The sequence below is a fragment of the Gloeophyllum trabeum genome, assembly GCF_000344685.1.
Source record: "Gloeophyllum trabeum ATCC 11539 unplaced genomic scaffold GLOTRscaffold_00002, whole genome shotgun sequence".
NCBI classification, from domain to species: domain Eukaryota; kingdom Fungi; phylum Basidiomycota; class Agaricomycetes; order Gloeophyllales; family Gloeophyllaceae; genus Gloeophyllum; species Gloeophyllum trabeum.
The window spans coordinates 190,763-207,967 of NW_006920411.1; the positions used below are offsets into that span (position 1 = coordinate 190,763).

A 17,205-nucleotide genomic window follows, 5' to 3' on the forward strand; every position below is an offset into this window, starting at 1 on the left:
AATGTCACGCCCGCGGACGATGCAGGGCTGCCGAAGTTCGCGGGAGACTTCTTTGGCGCTCACTACGGTGCCCAGGACTTTCCTGCGGAGGTGGATATGGACGTGGATGATGGAGCAATAGACCAGGATCATGGCTTGCCCGACTCGGAGGAATCTGGAGATGATCAGGCAGAGTCAGACGAGTCAGAAGAAGATGACATTGACCATGAAATAAGGTGGGAACCCGAGGTACCTGCCTGTCCACGCCCAGATGCCGATGACTGGGACGAAGCGGATACCGACTCTGCTGCATCTGACCCCGGGGATTCTACAGAACGAGTGGGGAGAGCCAATGCCGAGGAGACCCTCCGCAAGCAGCCGATCGTTGAGAAGTTCCGATATGGTGATGCTGGCGCACCTATACAAGACGCTGAGGTAGCAGTGAACTCGTATAATCAGTATATGCATGCAATGGCCGGTTCCTCAGCCAGTTTATGGGCACCTTTTGCCTCGAAGCTTGATTGGGACTTGGCGCGATGGGCAAAACTGAGAGGACCGAGTTCAACAGCTCTGACGGAGTTGTTGCAAATCGAAGGAGTGAGACTTACTCTAAAGATTGCGCAGGCGTCATTTCTGAATGCTCTTCTAGATCCGAGAGACATTGGGGTTATCCTATAAGGATTCTGACTCCTTGAATAAAATAGTTGACAGTTTACCTGGTCGCCCAAAGTTCAAACGAGAGGAAGTAGTCGTCGCCGGAGAAGCATTTGAAATCTATCACCGTGATGTATTAGAGTGCATACGCGCTCTGTATGGTGATCCGGAGTTCGCTGCGGACCTAATTTTTGCGCCGGAGCGACATTACGCTGATGTGGACAAGACGGTACGAATGTATTCAGATATGCACACGGGAAAGTGGTGGTGGGCCACGCAGGTGAGCGGTGGACCGCACTTCTACCCACGTATTTTGGGGTATCTAATATCAGATGATTCTCCTTCACTCATGACAGAAAGAGCTTGAACATAAACGACCTGGAGGAACTATCGTGCCGGTCATCATATCGTCCGACAAGACACAGGTTACTCTCTTTGGGAACAAGTCTGCGTATCCGGTGTACATGACAATAGGAAATCTACCAAAGGAAATACGGCGGAAGCCGTCGCGCGGCGGTCATGTACTTCTCGGCTATCTTCCGACGACCCGTCTCAGTCACATTACCAATCGTGCAGCCCGCCGTCGGACCCTTGCGAACCTCTTCCACTCATGCGTTCGTCGAATCCTGCATCCATTAAAGAAGGCTGGTGAGACAGGTCTCATTATGGCGAGCGGTGATGGAGTGCACCGACGAGTGCATCCATTGTTTGTAACCTTTGTTGGGGACTACCCAGAGCAGGTTCTTGTGACGGGGGTCAAAACGGGCCAGTGCCCAAGATGTCCCGTCCCACATGATGAGCTGGGGGAATGCGACCCCGATAATCCTTATGCATTTCGGGACATGGATGTCGTGCTCGATGCCCTCGGACATATTACGGAGGGACCTACAGCATTCGTGAAGGCGTGCGCCGAGGCAGGGATTAAGCCGATTCAACATCCCTTCTGGGAAGATCTCCCCTACGTGAATATTTTCCAATCCATCACGCCTGACATCTTGCATCAACTCTACCAGGGCATGATGAAACATTTCATATCATGGGTCACGAAGATGTGTGGTGCCGCGGAGATCGACGCCCGCTGTCGCCGTTTCCCCCCAAATCACCATGTCCGGCTGTTCATGAAGGGTATCAGTACACTTTCGAAGGTCACCGGCCGGGAGCATGCGCAGATGTGTCAACTACTGCTTGGCCTTGTCATTGATATTCGCCTCCCCGATCGTCTGTCGTCTATTCGCCTTGTACGCGCCACCCGCGCTCTCTTGGATTTCTGCTATCTTGCACAGTATCCGGTTCACACTGACGAGAGCCTCAGAATCCTCGAAGGTGCACTACAGCGATTTCACGAGAACAAAGTTGTATTTGTGGACCTTGGTATCCGAAACGATTTCAATATCCCAAAATTACACGCATTACTCCACTACCTCGCTTCCATCAAGATCTTTGGGACTACGGACAATTACAACACAGAATACACTGAACGCCTGCACATCGACTACGCGAAAGATGCATACCGTGCTACAAACCATAAGGACGAGTATCCTCAAATGACAAGATGGCTAGAGCGACGCGAGAAAGTTTTACGCCATGAGAAGTACATCCTCTGGCGTATGGCGGGTTGTCCAGCGCCAGCTGCGAAGGCAGAAGATGATGTCGGACTGCACGACCATCTTCGCATGGCACGTCATCCAACCCTGAAAGCCGTCTCGTTACCTACTGTTTGCTCTGAATATGGTGCAGAGTTCTTTAATGCTGCTCTCGCTAGATTTGTTGTGCAGTATCACAATCCTCAACTTTCTCGGGCACAACTCGAGGATGCGGCGGCAAGTCTGACCATCCGCTTCCAAACCATCCCCGTCTATCACAAGATCAAGTTCTGGAACACAGACCCCTTCGGGCGCAAGTCGCTACTAGATTCAGCGGATGCTGTACATGTACGACCGGCACGTCAGGACTCACGCGACCGTGCAGTTCCGCCTCGGTTCGACACGGTACTTGTAAATCTGGGGAGCGGGACTATTGGCTTGCAAGGTGAGTCAGGTATTCATAACTATCTTAAGGGGACCATATTGAGTCGTATTCAGGCTATCGCGTTGCTCAGGTCCGCGTTGTGTTCTCCATACCGCCTCGAGCAGTTGCAACTTTATTCAAGCAGCCGCCGCCAGGCCACCTAGCATATGTTGAGTGGTTTACAGCATTTTCAATGACTCCGGATGCAAATTCAGGTATGTATAAGGTCTCACGTTCTATACAGAATGGGGAGCGTTTAGCCAGTGTCATTCCGGTCTGTCAGATCGAGCGCAGTGTACATCTCTTCCCAAAGTGGGGTCCCGTGGCTCCTCGGGAGTGGTCAAGTAGTACCGTCTTGGATTCAGCTCCTGCCTTCTTTGTTAATCCTTTCTTAGACAGACATACCTTTGTCACACTGTTGTAGCTTACTTACATGGCACAGATATACTATGTGATGCCCAGGTAACGCGATTGCCCCTGGTGTGGCATTTCGAGGACTGTGTCACAGCGTGGTCACACTGCTTGTCATCTTATTCCCGATTGCTACTGTGTCAGTCTCAGTCTTTTTCCGTCTGTATTCTACAGACAACCCTAACCTCATGTAGCTGTGGTTGAGATGTGGGACTGCTGACAATGGAAAATATGAATCACAACCACACTATCATGCAACTTTATGCAAATATTATGCAACATCATGCAATCTTATTGACTGTTATTATAGTAAGCTGCATTATGTCTAATCTGGTATGCATTATGTCTAATTAGCTTGGGAGGGTTTTCCTGATGACTAACGACACATCGCCTGAGGAAAGAGAACAGTTCGAGGTCTCTCATGACAGATGACGCATCTTAGGGAAGGCTCAAGTTGAGTCCACAAAAGCATAGTATACTTGCACAGGTCTCTTTCAAGGAATTCTTACAGAGTAGTCAATTGCTGAATGTAAAATGTCTTTGTGGCATGTGGCCGAATGTATGATAATTGTGGCTTCTGTTTCTACACGCCCAGCCAGGCTAGGACTCTTCATCCCATCGATCGCACAGTTGGTAGAAATGCAACAATCAGGCTGCTCCAATGGCAGAGAGGTTCAGGCGTCCCGTATGTTCACGGACTCAATGATCAGCATGGACTAACTCTCATGCCGTCCAGTCGGCGAACTGTCGGCTCGGGCGTACATCGGACATCACGGAAGAAGTCCAAGTCTGTCTGCTGCTTCAGGGCTCTTGCCTGCTTTCGTCCGAGGGTCTACGTTATATAGAGCTCGACAGGTCGCACGTCATTCAATGGAGTCTAGTTTTCGCGCCAATATTTGATAATTGCAGATATACATACCATTCTCACTCAGTGCTGATGGGCAAATTTACCCTCGGACCAATGGGACCATAACTGTAACTGCCCCTTACCCCAAAATAAGATAGGTGTGATGAGTCGTTGAGCGGCGTTAACTGGCTCCCCCTGAACCGGTTGTCAGATGTTTGGCTCTATAGGGCACCTTGACTTGTTAGTCGGCGTGCTTTGCCGTGCTTAGTGACCACTTACGGCATAATTTGCACACCAGCCGTTCGGACCTAGGATGGATGTGGCAATGAACTTGCAATTGAATGTCGGGATACTAGGCGCTTCTCGGGTCTAGCCGCGAAACATCCATACGAAGTAGGGTTAGGGCTCAGCCTGTCAGGTTTGTCTCGAAATTGCTCCTTACTCGCCTTGCGTCCGTCGTTTGTCCGTCATTCTCCCGCATACTGGATTATAGTCGGTTCTGGGTGACAAAGTCGCTTTTCTGTCTGCGATCAGAGTGCTCCTTCGTGGCGCTCCATGTTCCTGTCTGTGCCCTGTGATATATGTTTGCTCGTAAATCAACGCGGTCCTCCTGGGACCTGGTACATCTTTGCTACCGCCTGCTACTTCCAACTCTTTCTCCGCATAAACCCCCAAGAGTGCAGCCAGGCTGAACGTAAGTGACCTCTTTATTGGCCATCTGTAATACGATATCACGAAGCTTGCAGCGGAAGCGGAAGCGTTGCTGGGTCCAGTTGAGGGAAAGCGAGGGTGTGCCCGAGAGTAGTAATCTGCACTCGAATTCATTCGACAGTCACTTTCAGGCTCAGGCTCACTTTCTGGATCTTTGGAGCCCCTGTCCCAAACTCTGTGCTGCGCGTTCACTTCACTGTATTGCCTACTTTTGTGCCTTCGTGCCTTCATTCCAGTCTGAATTCATCTTCTTACTTAAGATTCACCACTTCTCCAGGTGGCAAGAGAAGCAGCTCTCCATTTTTGAAAGTGTGGAGACTGCTGAGGTCATTTCACACTTCCTGCCCGGCGTTCTGCGACGATCTACCGGACTCTGAGCGTATGTCGATAAGGGCTGTGAATCGTGACTTTGCAGAGCATGAGACTTGCTCGGCGGAGTTAAATGCAATACCCGATGAAGTTAATCGTGTAGGGCATCTTTGGTAACAGTCGTTCTCCCCACTCTGCCTCTGAGATCAAATAAATACCCTGTTTGGCTAGGAAACGGGCCTCTAGGGGAATTTGTGCTCTTTCCGCCCATCACTGAATGGTACGAAGTGCATATATGCAAATAATGAGCTCGACATCTGACTTCCCCTGTCTACAGCCCGACGCGGGGAAGGCGATTACATATGATTCGTCACAGCTTTCACGTGCATCCCATGATATTGAAGGCTGTGTACGATGCTCGACTATATGATCCTGGACGAGCGTGTGGAGACAGAACCTCCTTTCTGGGTGGCAACCCTAGATCACCCTGCGACCGCTTCACACCGGGTGTGGATGACAGCCGCCCCATGATTTAAGGTGAGTTTGTCGCATCATGATCATGCCTTCTGACGCTGCGCAGACTTCTGATAGAGCTTGTTGGCATTGCGATAACACTGACTACGAGTTCATTTCTGAGAGTACCAGGCAGAACCGGCTGCCGACCCACTTATACTTCATCCGTTCTTGCTTTAGGGTCACAGGATGATGAAGACTGATGTTGACGGACCTGATACGTAGGTCATGCAGCGCCTCAGCGTTGGTTCAGCTGGTGTAAACATGATTGGCATGCATTACGCTGGGCCACATACTGGACATCAGTATGTATGGTTCGGCAGCCTCAGGGCATCAGCAAGCAGCCACTGGGAGAAACATCGGACGCATTTATCCTGTTTCCACCGACCTAGTGCTATACTGGCTGGCAGAACGGTATACCGAGACGTCCTTTGATGGCCCTGCCTTGCTTGTTCGGCATCTGGGTGCCACATTGATTGATACCTAAAACTGGCTGATACCCTTCTCTTTTATAACCATGGTATAGCGGTCTGACCCTGCGCTGGAGCACTCTTATCCCTGAACCGGTAGACCACCCTCAGAGGTCGAGTCTGAGATGAACCTGTCTACTGTGCACACCGATCTTGTGTGGGTAAAATCCGAGACAACTATAACACCCGAGATTAGAAGGCCTACCCTTATCTCAACATGTGTACGTATTCCTCTCGTCCAACGACCATACCTTTCAACCTGACATCAATTCATAGTTTGAGGGTGGTTTATACGGTGAGGGATCCGGTAACATGTTGGATTAATTCCAGAGAAGCTAACCGTTCATAAAATCAGCGCTTTATATGCTTGCATTCTTTTCCAGTGTCTTGATAACTTGGCGAAGGGCACACAGTTCTCCCTTGCACCTGCGCTTGCAGGTGGTTCTGCTAATTCTCTTTATAGGGACTACAGCAAATTTCTTCATTGATGTGTACGGAACGGTCTTGCTCGGTCGAGGCATCGGATACTCTTCTAATATCACCCATATTATCCGAGAGCAAAATATCTATAATATGATCTATGTTGTGCATGATGGGATCCTCGGCTTAAATGTGTACGTCTCAGGAATGCTTTTTATCCATTCCAATTATATTAACATCCACTAGCTTTATTGCGGATGCACTTCTGGTATGCTCCGCTAACATTTCAGTAGCACTGAGCGGTCTTGACCTGTGTATTAAACCAAAGGTTTGGCGGTACTACGTCTTCTGGAATGGGACGTTATTGGCAATCCTAGTTCCCATCATCCTGCTGGTCATAGAGATAGGTGAGCACTAGATTGCTCCCTTGACATAGCCACATATTCCTGACCAATATTACAGCTCTCCACAGTCATCGTTTTCCAGGCTCTCAAGTACCTAATTCAGCGGGATACCCCTGTGTCAGATCCCGTGCCTGTAGAATGGTACAAAGTCTCCTCCACACTCTCAGTCTTGAATAAGGCATATTACTTGTCGACATTCGCCATAAACATAATCCTAAGTATTGCTATATGTGAGTGCACGGTTTGAACCAGGTACCAACATGCCAACGGCATCTTAGCATGGACAATATGGCGTATGTCACGCCCAATTCAAGAAGGACGCTCTACCCCACTACCCAAGTATTCTCGCATAGCGCATATTATGTGAGTTTCTTACTTGACATACTTCAACTTCCTGAAATCTCGCATCCTCAGTCTGGAATCTGGAATAATATATTCCATGATCATACTCCTTGCCATGGTACCGGCCGGCGGAATCCTACAAGTAAGAGTTTGTTGTCAGTTGATGCGAGATATTTTACTTGCTGACCGACACATTCAGTCTCTTTCCAGTGCGGCTCTCCTTATAAGTATTGTAAGTGTCTTTGTACAGCAACATGAAAAATCGGACATAACGTCAACTATATTTCAGGGTCTGGTTCCAACTACCGTAGTCATCCTGCTGACACTCGGGAAAACCGTGGAAAACCTGTCACCCAGGCACACGGGCATGATGACTGTGTCTGCTATGCGCTTCGGTTCAGGACCTAGCGCCGAAACGAGTACGCAGCAGAGCGGTACTATTGAAGCAATCAACGTCGTACTGGACAACTCGACTCTAGATGAAGACATTGATGATAGAGCAGGAATAATGTGTACCAAAGAGAAAGAAACGGACTCGAGTGGTGCAGTAGTTGAAGAAGGTTAGGAGCATGATTAACCTACGGCCCACGGCGGGTTGGAAGGGAGCTTATCCATACCGTCGTTCCATCCGACTCCAGTTCGCGACTTGGAACACCTTAAAAGGGTGTATATGATTGATGTTATTTCGCTTATGGCCGATTATCTCAGTTGGGGTCAGGCTATTCAGCCGATACCGCAGTCGAATTACCCTTCATATGTAAGATACAGTGCCTTGCATAAGAAACTGAACATCGCATTTCCGCGCGCGCGCCAAATATACCCTTTTCGGGTATCGGCAAATGTGCGGCACCGGGCAAAGACCCATTGAGAGGGAGGGTAGCTAGGCATACAGGTGGGGGCAGAGTATAATGATTTACAGCCCTTAGTGTACTAAGTGTAGTTGTAGAATATACATTTCATGCATTCTCTGAAGCCTTTCGAGCCGTCTCGGGTCGTCTGCGAGTCCCTGCCCAACAAACGGTCCCGCGAGAGGCCTTCCGGACCTACCCGATTCAGAAAAGGGTATATTTGGCGCGAACAAACAACGCGCGCGGAAATGTTCAGTTTCTTATGCAAGGCACTGTAACAGATCCAATGGAGGTGATGCACCGATCATCCATCTCGGCCATAAACAGTAAACTACAAGTGATGGTCAGTTCACCAGTCTCGATCACACCACTACAGGTAAGTATAGTGGTTTTCACGTTCGTGTCAACGTGAGTCCGCAATGACTTCTAAGTTGCGAACTGACGATGCCAGAATGGTGATTCGCTTGCCATTTGATAAGGTAGACCTCGGCTCCGGCGGTGCCCGTAGCTATGATGGTCACAATAATATTAGCTGTTCGCTCCCGTGCCGGCCGTAGTTCTAAGAAACCTGCTATTATCGTACGTCCGTTTTGTGTCCCAAGCGATTGGAAGACGCGGGGAGTGTAGTCCAATGGCATAAAGAGTCTGACCCAACTAGCAAAACGAGTCCAGTGCAACAACGCCCAATTATGTATATGTTTGATATTATTGGGCAATTCATCTATAAACACACTGCACAGAAAACTTCGACTATATCATATGAGCCAGTCTCACCATCCGCCCCAGCCTTCCCCAGCATGCATCGCGGGCACTCTTGAGCTACTGTCTTTTGTTAGAAAACCTGTCACTACCTCCGACTTACTCCCATCACGATCGGGAAACCGCAGATCCTCAAGCCTAATGTTGATCGCAGGTGCAGAATCATCCTTGATTGTATTCTGCGGCATGTTAGGTGATGTACCGAACCGAATACTAGTCTCCAGGATGGCGTTATCCGTCGTATGTGTTGTATACTCAGTGGTTTTACACAGAGTGACCAGTATTATGACCATGCTTGGGACAAAACCCTGAAATGCAACGATGAGGACCCTTACGGGGTAAGCGCAGTAAGGAACCTACCACGCAGATCATGAGGGCGACACCGGCCATATCCTGAGTTTGTTTTAGAATAACTTGACATCGGTATCACAAAGTCCGTACCCTGAGCAGCCCACTGCCTGGCATGATAGCTAACAGAATGATCACAGAATATATTGTTCCAGATTCGAGCCTGAACACAGTACATGAGAATCTCGATATGCAATGGGGCTTGGAGAATGTGATTGATAACTCACACAGTGTGGGCAACACGGGAGTATTTTGACATCCGACGAGCTTCAGGGCCTGTCGCTATCAAGCGGAGCATCGACCAGATTTTCCAGGCTTATTTGGGGTCAGAATGGTCTATCAGTGCACTTCGACTGCTGACCTATAGCAATACTCAGGAGTATATTGATGGCAAAGGTCGATACGTAGTAAGCTTTGTTCAAGACCGCGACCTTAGCGGACGCGTCGTACCATGAGGACGGAAGTGGGTCCGACCATGGTGTATTTCGCCGAAGTACATAGATGCGAGCCTGGAAGATGATGACGGTTATTCCCAGTGCTGGTTGGCGGTCAGAAATCATGATAGAACGGGAAAGAAATATATTGCGTACATGCTTCGAGAGTAAGAAGGAAAATGGGGAAGAGAATAACTACAAATCTACCGTTCCAGAACACATAGTAGCGCCAGACCTTCGTTTCGGGGTCATGATCAGCTCTATAATGACCACGAAACAGCCCTAGGAGATTCCGTACCAGTAGCGCATCAGCGATAAACCTGCAGGAGGTACAAGTTCGGTCTAGTGAAGACATCGCGCATATGCTAGGACGTACATATTCAGACCGAAGATCCCGTCCCGTATACATGACAAAAGGTTGTAAATGTTTTGTTCGTGGAGTGCATGGGGTGTATCCTCGTAGTACACCGGAGAGAGGTAGTATACGTGGGCCGTGCAAACATCGAGAATGAAGTTGGCAGTTGTCCCAATGAACAAGATCCCGATAACGATCTGGAGGCGAGCATGGAGGCGGGAATAGCGCGCCTTGCGCCAAGTTAATACAAAACTGGTGATGAAGATGACCAGGTATATTGCTGCTCGTCCGAGCTGTATAAGCTTCGACAAGGTCTATGAGAGAGTATGGACACCACACCATATAAACCGCCTTCAAACTGCCTTGGACTTAATGTCGCGCGTTGTGGAAGAAACGATTAGTACGTACAGCTGTGGTAATCAAGGTTTCCTGTGTGACCACCTCAGCGAATGTGAGAGCGCATTCTCTAGAAATTCACCTCTGGCGCTGATATATACATGACGCCTCAAGGTGGCCAAGGGGAGTTCGCGCGCAATAGACGGTCAAGGAGACCTTGATAGGACTCCCGCAGTCTTATATGGTAGTCAACCATAAATAAAGCACGATGATTGATGTATCATATCTGATTCGAGATCATCAAGAGGTTGTGATAAGCAAGACCGTGATAAGTAGGCGGCCAGGCCATCATCTATATTCGCGTTCTTGAGAAAGAACAGACAAACTGATAGAATGAATACATACTCCGCCGTATTCCTTTGGCCTGGGTGGTTATTTACGACTCTCAGGACAGATAGAGCATCAATAACTTCCACCGCTGGTGTAACAGAAGCTGCGTTGTGAAGCTGCGGAGCGACAACATACCGCATCATGACGTTCGTGTTCGTGAAGGGCATCACCATTGCGTGGGTTTTTAGACAGATATCAGGTCGGATATATTAAGCGTCTGAGCCTAAGATAGATTTCAATGGGATAGGACCTCGTAAGTTCCAGATGGAAAAGGTCGAATCTCGGGATACTGAGTATAGATGGGTCCGAGTATCCGCCGATCCCAAATGCAACGGCATCAAATGAGTTTGCCAGGTTCTGGAGACGGGTCCTTCTTCCAGTGGTTGTCCGACCAGATACTGGAATCGGCGAATTAAGGAGAGCGATTGGGAAGTCGTAGGGATTGTCACAAGCCTATCATTGGCAGTGAGCGTGTTTCAGCACAACAAGGCCAAACTACATCGCGCTTTCAACTTCAAGTCCTCTTCCGAGGAAGAGTGGCTGGAATCAGATTCTGCGGTAAGTTTATAGCCGCTAGCTGGTACTCTGACACCACGGGTTGCTGACTAGCATCGTTACCTCTGATGCAGTGTCGCCTTCACTCTCGCTCATCCTGCGGTGAAAATATGGGTTTGACAATAATTTCGTTTAGTCTGTTGGGACGGCGGGAAGAACGGCGTGTAGCCTCAGCTGCGTGTCAACCAGCTTTTAGATTTTACCCGGCTTCAAGGAGACACAGATCCGGTTCGTTGTTCTCGAGACGTCTCGTCGGAAGTCGCTTTTCCTTCGAGCTTTCTGAGCTGGCTCGGCGTGAGCGTCTGTCACCTTTTCTTGATGACCAATCAGGACTTCAGTGGGTCTCGTTTCTGTAGCGGACGTATCACGTTCTTACTGCATTGAACATCGCAGGTAGCGACATCATTCAGTTGGTGTCTTTGACGCTGGAGACCTTTGTTTGCATCGTCGATTTCGTCAGAGCCGAGCAGCACGGCCTGGACACGTTTTATTGATGCATACCAGATCCCCTCGTCTTACTCAGACCTACCGTCATCTGCTGTAGCCTGGGCCTCCCTGCTGCATCCCGTGTTCATTTCCAAGAACCCCTTTGGATCTCCGATTCCCGGCGCTATCACACCTGCAGGTCGATTGTGCATCGGCCCATTCTCTGATGCACAGGAACGTTTTGCTCTTTATGCTCAAGTCATCTTCAGCCTTGTCCGAAGTGCGCCTCTCGTCAATCCTATTTCACTCTCGGAATAGGCGGAAGAATACGAGCGACCTCAATATCATACTGGGGCTTGGTGAGCCTTGGTCTGCCCGCGACAAGGACGAATGGCCGGAGCCGGCGTTGAAGCCTATCCGCCGGTGGTGAAACGATAGCCTTGGTCTTCTTCCGTTCATTTTTTAGCTGCGTATCCCTCTACAACGATGTCTTGCTTCGACACAGTTCGTTCGCGCACACCTGAGATATTCCACTACACATTGTATCCTTTGTACCGCGGCAGATTTACTGCCCGGTGTATAATAATATACAGTATGTCTGTCGTTCTTGTAATTGTCGAAATCCAGTCAATTATTTGCTGTGGCTTGGATAAGATAAGATTTCGGGCACGTGGCACTTCGAGCCACAACTCTCCGGTGGACCGGGATTCAACTTCAATCTTGAACTCGTGAATATCTCCACTGAAATCTTTCAACGATATGGTATTTCTTTCGCAAATCCTCTGACAAATGATGGTCTCATAAAACCGCAGAGTCTCGCATATTTACTCTCTCTCGAGGCCAAAGATCGTATGTCTCCCTGCTTGCGTCTTGATGCGGGCGAGCTCACGGTCGTCGCCGTCGTTTAGCCCACTCGGACGCGATATGGGGCGTGCACTCGTCGCCAAGCTCGCAAGTTATCTCGGTGTCTGCCTCTGGTCAAGTTCATGCGTATGACTCGACGTCGGGACAACTCTCAATCTCTGCTCCTGCACATACTCTGGGTATCGTTAGTCTTAGCGTCAGCCCGGACGGAAAGCGCGCGCTCTACAACACCATCGAGGGATTAACGTGCCTATGGGATCTTGAGAAGAACGAGCTGGCTGGGCGATGGGAGAGTTATCAGAGGAAAGGCCATGGGGAACCAGGTGGGTGCATTCAGAGCGGTTGGCGTGAAGGACGGAGATGCGACGCATCGTATAGCTTGGTCTGTGTCGTTAAACCCGATTGGAGCGACATATGCTGCGACTGGCGGAGGAGGGAACGTCAGCATCCATTCAGCGGATCCGTCGAGCTTTGGCGAGCCGCAAGCTAAATTATCGAGCGGGAGGAATAAATTCGGGATGTTCTGCAAACATGTTGGTCTTCGATAACCAACTGTGCATTGAACATGCAGTGAAGACTAACATTTCCTCAAGAGTCCGGACGGTGCGCGCCTTGCGCTATCCTCCGAAACCGGCCAGATATACATCTTCGACCTCGCATCCTCTCAGCTGACAGCGACCTACACCTCACACGCAATGGCTGTTCGCTCGCTTGCATGGAGTCCGGATTCTCAGGTACGTCAGCCTCGACCTCTTGCTCCTCCATGCACCGTTGCGTATGACCTGCTCATTCTGATCTGGCGCGCATATACCCTCCAATCATTGACATACGCATATAGCTACTTCTGTCCGCGTCAGAAGACAAGCGTCTAATACTCCATGATGTACGAGGCGCAGGCGCCAAAGGCGGCGGCGCTGTTGCCTCACTCACGGGACACACCTCGTGGGTCCTCTCAAACGATATCTCCCCTGACGGTCGACTGGCTCTATCCGGGTATGTCTTTCTACTCCTCCATAACCCCAACTCTGTGTATGATTTCGTGCTCGATTTAGGTCCGCGGATCGCACAGCGAAGTTGTGGGACCTGTCCTCCCGGGCATGTGTATCGACGATTCAGGACCCGTGCGCCGGTGAGGTGTGGTCGGTGTCGTGGCAGAGGGGCCCTACGACAGGAGGTGCGAGCGGGTTCGTGACGGGTGGTGAGGATGGTGTAGTGAGGTGGTGGAGGGGAGCGGGGGCTGCTTAGGAACGTGGTACGTACTCCCTTTTTTATTTAAGGTCGGGTTTGACGACGTACTTCTATAGAGTCGCAATGAGAGACGTGCCCTTCTGCGGGTTTGTAGGACAGTACTTGTAAGACAAATCTGTCCAAAATGCACAGATAGTGCGTCACGTTTCCTACAAGCGAGTAGCCTCAGTCCCTACGCTTATGTTCGCGCTCAATTCGAGCCCCTGGTAATGGGGTGACTTGCCCTGCATGTTACAAACTGATCTTGTATCAGCGGGAAACGGATTGTTATAGCCAAGAACGTACGTCCCACTGAATGTTTCGTCACTTTACTACAGAATGGTACGTTGTTGGTCTCTAAGCCGATAATCCTTCCCCAGCATCCTCTACGTCTGTGCTCTGAGTAACTTCTTTCCAGTCCTGTAGCCTTTTCAGCGTGGCAACACACTCCTCTTCTATGACACCATACACATCCGAGCCGACAGCCATTGTATTGTGAATATCTCTCCCAGCCGCGGGGCCCTCTCCGCGAATCACATCAACCACGACTTGTGCGCCTTTCTTCGGGCATCCGGGCTGCTTGCCATGCACGGCTGGAGTCATGGCCTCATCCGTGACGGTATGCACTGGCAGTGAAAGCCGTCAGCACGCACCTCGAATCTCTGCATCCCATTTCTCTGCAATCTCCTTATACGCGGGGATCCTCTGATTCAAAGGAGGCTGCCTCTCTGGCTGGGTCATCTCGGTGCGGAAGTAGCCGAATTCAAAGTAGATCGAGCGGACGCCGAACGGCTGAAGTTCGGCGTTCAGCACTTCAGACAGTCCTGCCACGACAATCAGGATGATCTATCTGTGATGGGAAGAAATGTGCGTACGTATCATTGCCGCCTTTGTAGCACAGTATAGACCGCAATTGATAATGCGACTGGATAGAGCCATCTTAGTCTGTCTCATTCATGTATTTTTTCACTGTTGACGTACGTGTAGGCGCCAACGCTTCCGATCCACACGACAGTGCCGGATTTCCTTTCGCGCATATAGGGCAGAAATGCCCGGGTAACGTTAAGAGGTCCAAGCAGATTCGTGCTAGAGCCCAGGTCAATTTCTGTATACAGTGAACAGTGAGTGCACATTGCCTTACTTGAATTGTCCAATTGTATCCTCCGGTCTAGGCAATCGAAGCAGTTGAGCACGGCATTTCCTGGTAAACTTCGATCATTCTCGACGTACGTCTGATCTTCTATCACACCAAACGCGGTCACCGCTCCTGCTGTACTGTCAATGGTGTCCACTGGCGGAGGGTGAAATTTTTCACCAGCATTATTGACGAGTACGTCTATCCTCCCGTAAATTTTGACAGCAGCTGCTGCGATCCGCTCAAGCAGGTCCAGAGGGCCCGTTACGTCCAGCTCAAGCAGTGCCGCTCCTTTCTCTTTCAAGTGGGTTAGCGCACCCATAGAGCGAGCTCGCGCCGTTGCGATTACTTGGTCGCCTCTGGCTAAGGCGGCAATTGCGAGCTCGCGTCCGATGCCTGATCTGTCCATGCCCTACTGGGTATATTGGATATCCATAATGTGTGTGGTTCAAGCTTACGACGTTCCCGTTATCAACCACACAAGTCTTTCAGGCATGATATTACAGCACAGACAGAGAGAACGTATGGATAGAGCGTAATATGGGTGATGAGACTCGCTATCTGTATCGCCTATGCCGACAGGTTAATAAGGTACGCGCACGACCGTGTCTTCGGACCGGCCTCAAGAGTTGGCGCAAGATTTAGTCTTCTGTTTACGCGTTATGTTCTCGGATTTCATCAAGATCGTAAGGACCCTGTCAAATTATCCGTAAGCATTGGACATGCTCCATACCCTGTCGTCATCTGACGCACAGAATCATTGCCGCCTTTGTAGCGCAATAAAGACCAGCATTGACAATATGGCTGGGTGGTGCCGTCTCAGCTGGTATAATTGTGTCGGATCTCCGTTCACGCATGTAGGGTAGGAACGCTCGGGTGACGTTCAAAGGTCCAAGTAAATTCGTTCTGGAGTGGAGGCGGACTTTCTATATACAACTGTCAGTGAGTGTCTAACTTACTTGAACTGTCGGATTCATCTTCCGCTCCGGGGGCGGAAAGTGTTAAGGACGACATCTGTACGTAATTTGCATTGTTCTCGACGGACGTCTGATCTTCTAAGACTCCAACTCCGGTATATGCTCCTGCTATATCATCAGCGATACAGATGCAAAGCATGGATAGTGATGGAAGTTGAGATCACCAGTACGTCGATTCTCCCGTATATTTTTGCCTCTGCTGCAATGCGCTCAAGTACATCCGTAGGATCTGTCACGTGCAAGCGCGAGCACTGCCGCACCTTTGTCCTTCAAGTTGGTCAAAGCGTCCACAGACCGAGCACGCGCCGTCGCAATCACTTGATCTCCTAAGGTAGCAATAGCGAATTCGCGTCGAAGATCTGACCTGTGCGCATTCCGCAGCGTGCATCCACTATTATCCCTGAAATGTATTATTCAAGCTTACGACGTCCCCGTTATCAACCAGACAAATTCTCGTTATAGGTCGCGCGAGTGGAATTTGCGACGTGAATCGCAATGCGTGCGAGGCCAACGAAACTTCAGAATCGATCAGGAAGTTGGAGGAAAGGAGGCCAAACCGTTGAAGTTTTCGCCGCCCGAGTTAAAGAATATATTAAATGAACATACAACGTTTGAGAGCATTGTGGCATATAGAGTACGTATTTCGAATGCTTATCTCAGTACCGCTAGTGGATGTTGTCCGCGCAATGCTGACACACTCGCCCAGGCGACCGACATAGAGAACTTGGCGCATTCTACTCCTAAACACAGAGTCGGGAGATTAGAGGCGACGCGGTTTTCCTTCCACCCTTGCTCCCTGCCGGAAGCCACTCTCGTTGAACCCACCGCTTTTGCAAGAGAGATCCGAGTGGCAAGTCTGTGCGTTGCTGCGGATATGCCTGTCCTACAGCCACTGTGTGCGCGAGCCCGGCCTAAATTAGACCGGTAATCGTGTGTTTCTGTCATTTCGGCCGGAAATAGGTTGCTTTCGGTCGAAAGCGAGTATCGGCTCAAATGAAGGTCGAATTAACGTACGCTAATTTTGGCCGGTATCAAGCTGAAAATCGAACGGAAGCAGTGGCTGCAAAGAGGAGTGTAAAGTAGTACGATTATAGAATGAGATCCTGCCGCAATTGAGTCCCAAAAAACAGTTCAATACTAGTACTGGGACAGTTATGAGAGGCTGTCCTCCCCGCCCTCGACGAATATCGGCTGGGCCAAAGGACCACTCCGGTCAATAATTGCCCACCACTTACGCACATCATCATACACACGTCCAACTACGCACTGCACGGCGGCGAGATCCACTACTTCTGTCCGACCTTCTTCCCTGTAGAATGGGACATCAATATCTGCCGGTTTGTCAATCTTCACTGAGTGTACAGCAGCGAGCAAGATAGTTGTCGACTCTGAAAGCCCAAGATCACGGGATGGCGGCAAATCCAAGACAAAAATGTTTCTCAGCTGGCCATAGAAATCGCATGGCTCAAATTCCGGTGTTAGTG

At 49.8% G+C, this 17,205-nt stretch overlaps 5 protein-coding genes across 5 annotated transcripts; 3 read left to right on the plus strand and 2 right to left on the minus strand.

The window, feature by feature from the left end:
* Window positions 1–96: 96 nt before the first annotated feature.
* On the plus strand, window positions 97–3,064 carry GLOTRDRAFT_69789 (uncharacterized protein; the record flags this gene model as incomplete). Its single annotated transcript, XM_007863783.1, has 4 exons — window positions 97–576; window positions 629–913; window positions 990–2,661; window positions 2,715–3,064. 4 exons carry the CDS (start codon window positions 97–99, stop codon window positions 3,062–3,064), a joined length of 2,787 nt encoding a protein of 928 aa, XP_007861974.1.
* Window positions 3,065–5,332: 2,268 nt separating this feature from the next.
* Window positions 5,333–7,632, plus strand: GLOTRDRAFT_90605 (uncharacterized protein; the record flags this gene model as incomplete). The annotated part of the gene is made up of 12 exons (XM_007863784.1): window positions 5,333–5,425; window positions 5,657–5,736; window positions 6,002–6,122; window positions 6,285–6,339; window positions 6,365–6,515; window positions 6,568–6,589; window positions 6,650–6,728; window positions 6,794–6,955; window positions 7,004–7,088; window positions 7,140–7,209; window positions 7,267–7,299; window positions 7,357–7,632. 12 exons carry the CDS (start codon window positions 5,333–5,335, stop codon window positions 7,630–7,632), a joined length of 1,227 nt encoding a protein of 408 aa, XP_007861975.1.
* Window positions 7,633–8,685: 1,053 nt separating this feature from the next.
* GLOTRDRAFT_90606 (uncharacterized protein) lies at window positions 8,686–10,310 on the minus strand (the record flags this gene model as incomplete). The annotated part of the gene is made up of 9 exons (XM_007863785.1): window positions 8,686–8,982; window positions 9,035–9,067; window positions 9,116–9,185; window positions 9,250–9,304; window positions 9,384–9,560; window positions 9,613–9,776; window positions 9,833–10,104; window positions 10,220–10,240; window positions 10,290–10,310. 9 exons carry the CDS (start codon window positions 10,308–10,310, stop codon window positions 8,686–8,688), a joined length of 1,110 nt encoding a protein of 369 aa, XP_007861976.1.
* A 1,937-nt stretch (window positions 10,311–12,247) lies between these two features.
* On the plus strand, window positions 12,248–13,858 carry GLOTRDRAFT_109427 (WD40 repeat-like protein). The gene is made up of 8 exons (XM_007863786.1): window positions 12,248–12,280; window positions 12,331–12,367; window positions 12,427–12,705; window positions 12,761–12,915; window positions 12,976–13,116; window positions 13,221–13,375; window positions 13,435–13,634; window positions 13,687–13,858. Exons 1-7 carry the CDS (start codon window positions 12,278–12,280, stop codon window positions 13,625–13,627), a joined length of 963 nt encoding a protein of 320 aa, XP_007861977.1. The 5' UTR covers window positions 12,248–12,277; the 3' UTR covers window positions 13,628–13,634; window positions 13,687–13,858.
* Window positions 13,859–13,966: 108 nt separating this feature from the next.
* Window positions 13,967–15,240, minus strand: GLOTRDRAFT_102967 (NAD P-binding protein; the record flags this gene model as incomplete). The annotated part of the gene is made up of 7 exons (XM_007863787.1): window positions 13,967–14,202; window positions 14,263–14,433; window positions 14,485–14,534; window positions 14,591–14,695; window positions 14,751–14,777; window positions 14,840–15,145; window positions 15,203–15,240. The coding sequence occupies 7 exons, from the start codon at window positions 15,238–15,240 to the stop codon at window positions 13,967–13,969; spliced, it is 933 nt and encodes a 310-aa protein (XP_007861978.1).
* Between the last annotated feature and the right edge of the window lie 1,965 nt (window positions 15,241–17,205).